This window comes from Pipistrellus kuhlii, unplaced genomic scaffold (assembly GCF_014108245.1).
Source record: "Pipistrellus kuhlii isolate mPipKuh1 unplaced genomic scaffold, mPipKuh1.p scaffold_m20_p_6, whole genome shotgun sequence".
In the NCBI taxonomy this organism is placed as follows: Eukaryota; Metazoa; Chordata; class Mammalia; order Chiroptera; family Vespertilionidae; genus Pipistrellus; species Pipistrellus kuhlii.
In genome coordinates this window covers 13,341,079-13,343,910 of record NW_023425562.1, presented here as the reverse complement: position 1 = coordinate 13,343,910, position 2,832 = coordinate 13,341,079, and the positions used below count along the sequence as shown (strand labels likewise).

Below are 2,832 nucleotides of genomic sequence, written 5' to 3'. Positions count from 1 at the left end.
GAAAGAATGCATTGGCTGTAAAGGGCAGAGTTAAGGAATGGGTCAGTGATACTCAAGTATCTTCTCATTTTCAATGCTGAATGCAGTCTTACTTAACTAACTTTAGCCTATGGAGAACTAGTTGTAATATCTTTAAAGAGTCACTTTCATGCCTCACCTTTGCTCCCAATAAGAGGTAAACCTGTACCACAGTATGTTTTTGATTCACGTTTATTGATAGGCACTTGGCTGTTTTCATATCTTGGCTATTGTTAATAACACTGCAATGAACCTAGGGATGCATATATTCTTTCAAATTATTGTTTCCCAAAAGTGGGATTGCGGTGATACATTTACATAATGGATTACGTGGCTGAAAGAAAAGAAGGAACTCTTACCTTTTGCCACAGCATGGATGGACCTGGAGATTACTATGCTAAGTGAAATAAGTCAGTCAGAGAAAGAAATTGCCATGTGACCTCAATTATATGTGGAATCTAGTGAACAAAATAAACTGACAAATGAATAGAAGTAGAGGCATGGATACATGGAAGAGACTGACAGCTGTCAGAGGGGAGGGTTGTTGTGTAAAAGAAGGTGAAGGGATTAAGCAAAAAACAACAACAAAAAAAACCAACACAGGGGAGCGTTTGGAGAGCGCAACCACCGCCACCATGAGCCTTCTCAACAAGCCCAAGAGTGAGATGACCCCGGAGGAACTGCAGAAGCGGGAGGAGGAGGAGTTTAACACGGGCCCGCTCTCCGTGCTCACGCAGTCCGTCAAGAACAACACGCAGGTGCTCATCAACTGTCGCAACAACAAGAAGCTCCTGGGCCGCGTGAAGGCTTTTGACAGGCACTGCAACATGGTGCTGGAGAATGTGAAGGAGATGTGGATGGAGGTCCCCAAGAGCGGCAAGGGCAAGAAGAAGTCCAAGCCCGTCAACAAGGACCGCTACATCTCCAAGATGTTCCTGCGCGGCGCCTCGGTCATCGTGATGCTGCGGAACACCCTCATCGCCGGCAAGTAGGGGCTCGCTCCTTGCCGTCACCTCAGTCCCCGACCTGCTCAGACTGCCCCGACCTGAAAACAATAAAGTCCTGTTTTGTTTTGTTAAAAAAAAAAAAACAACAACACAAAAAGCAACACACACACACCCCTATAACACATAGATAAACAACAGTGTGATAGCCAGAGAGAAAGGTGGGTAGGGGCTAGGTGGAAGTTGACCAAGGTGGGGAAAATGATGATGGAAAGAGACTTTGCTTGGGTGATGGGTGCAAGCTATAGTGTGCAGATGATATTTTGTTGAGTTCTTCACTTGAAACCTGTATGGTTTTGTGAACCAGTGTCACCCCAATAAATTGAATGACAAAAAAGGACAGCAAACCTGTTGCTCTCATACTACATGGACTATCAGGAAAACTCTTGGATGCATGACCCCAGAAGGTGTGCCCGGGTGTGACTTCAGCCATTTACTAACTTATCAGGTGTGATGAGCTCAACAAGTCAGCCACACTTCAACAAGCTTTGGAGATTTCTGAGCTTCAGAGTTCACCTTTATAAAACGTGAATAATAATACCTTGGCTTGCTTTCCTCCCCTGTGATTTTTGAGGATAGCACAAAATATAATTTATGGAAGTATATTTGGCCAAGTGAGATATGTTAATCTGATTGGTTAGCAAAGTGTTCATGACATTAATCCAAAGAAGGAAACTGCACAGTGCTACCATCTCTTTCTGAGCATAAGGATTGACATTACTGATTATGACACTTATTTTTCTTTTTCCTGAGCAAGGCTTTAGACCCATAATCCTCAACACAGCATGCTTACTCACCACAACTGACTGGCTAGAATTGGTGTAGATAAGAAAAACATTTGTCAAACCCAAATATAAATCTCTTCTGCTGGTTATATTTATTTTATGTTATTTTGAATAGATTATATACACACATGGTTCTAAAACAAAATATTTTCAAACAGTGAACAGTCTTCCCCTCCTCGGGTCTTCTGCTTTTTCTAAAGTGAAATCTTCTTATCTGGCTTATTTACATGCTCCTATAAGGGTTCTCTCAGGGAAAAGAAAATGAAAGGACACCTCAAAGTTATGTCGGATTAGGAAGTATGAAGTTCTGAATGAAGACAGTTTATTTTGTTGTAACTCTTGGCATCACCTTGGCTGGAAAAATCTTATATGTAAAAATCTAATCCTTTAGCCTGTATCCAACAATGAGTTGGTACCCTTGGATGACTATATTGTCTTCATTTGTTCATTCATTCTTTCAGCTACTCAACATGTACTGGGCACCGTGCTTACTCCTGTGAACACAACTTTGAGTAAATCACAGTGCCTGCTTCACTCTCTGTCGGGGGAAAGTGGAGAGGGACCCTTGCTCTAGAAAAGCACCTGCAGTGGATGTGTGTGCAGGGTTAGGAGTGCCTCGGAGGAGCTCTCATTCCTCCTGCTGTGTGGGTGGGTGAGGAGGCACAGGTGTGAGCATTTGTCAACAGAGGTGCCCATGCAGCCCCCAGGTGTTCATACTCCTGCTTAAGGTCGGGGCCCAGGCAAGGCCTTTTGGTATTTTCTTTTGGTAAGTAATTAATATACATTTCAACTTAAATGCCAAGAGCATGAAAAGACCTTGCAGGTGGTAAGTGTTATTATAACATTAAAATAATTAGAGCTTTACTCATCTTGCTCTGCCTTGTTTAGCGGTTATTCTCACTCCCCCCTCCCCCCCCCGGCAGATTAGAATCAACTTGGGAACTTTGGGGGGGAAAATGTCAGTGCCCAGGACTCATCCTTAGAGATTGGTCTTAATTGACTTAGGGTGAAGCCCGGGCAGAGGG

General features: G+C 43.4%; 1 protein-coding gene across 1 annotated transcript; it reads left to right on the top strand.

Moving 5' to 3' along the window:
- Window positions 1-616: 616 nt before the first annotated feature.
- On the top strand, window positions 617-1,089 carry LOC118707711 (small nuclear ribonucleoprotein Sm D2-like). Its single transcript, XM_036418453.2, has one exon. It carries the CDS (start codon window positions 654-656, stop codon window positions 1,008-1,010), a length of 357 nt encoding a protein of 118 aa, XP_036274346.1. The 5' UTR covers window positions 617-653; the 3' UTR covers window positions 1,011-1,089.
- The last annotated feature ends 1,743 nt before the right edge of the window (window positions 1,090-2,832 follow it).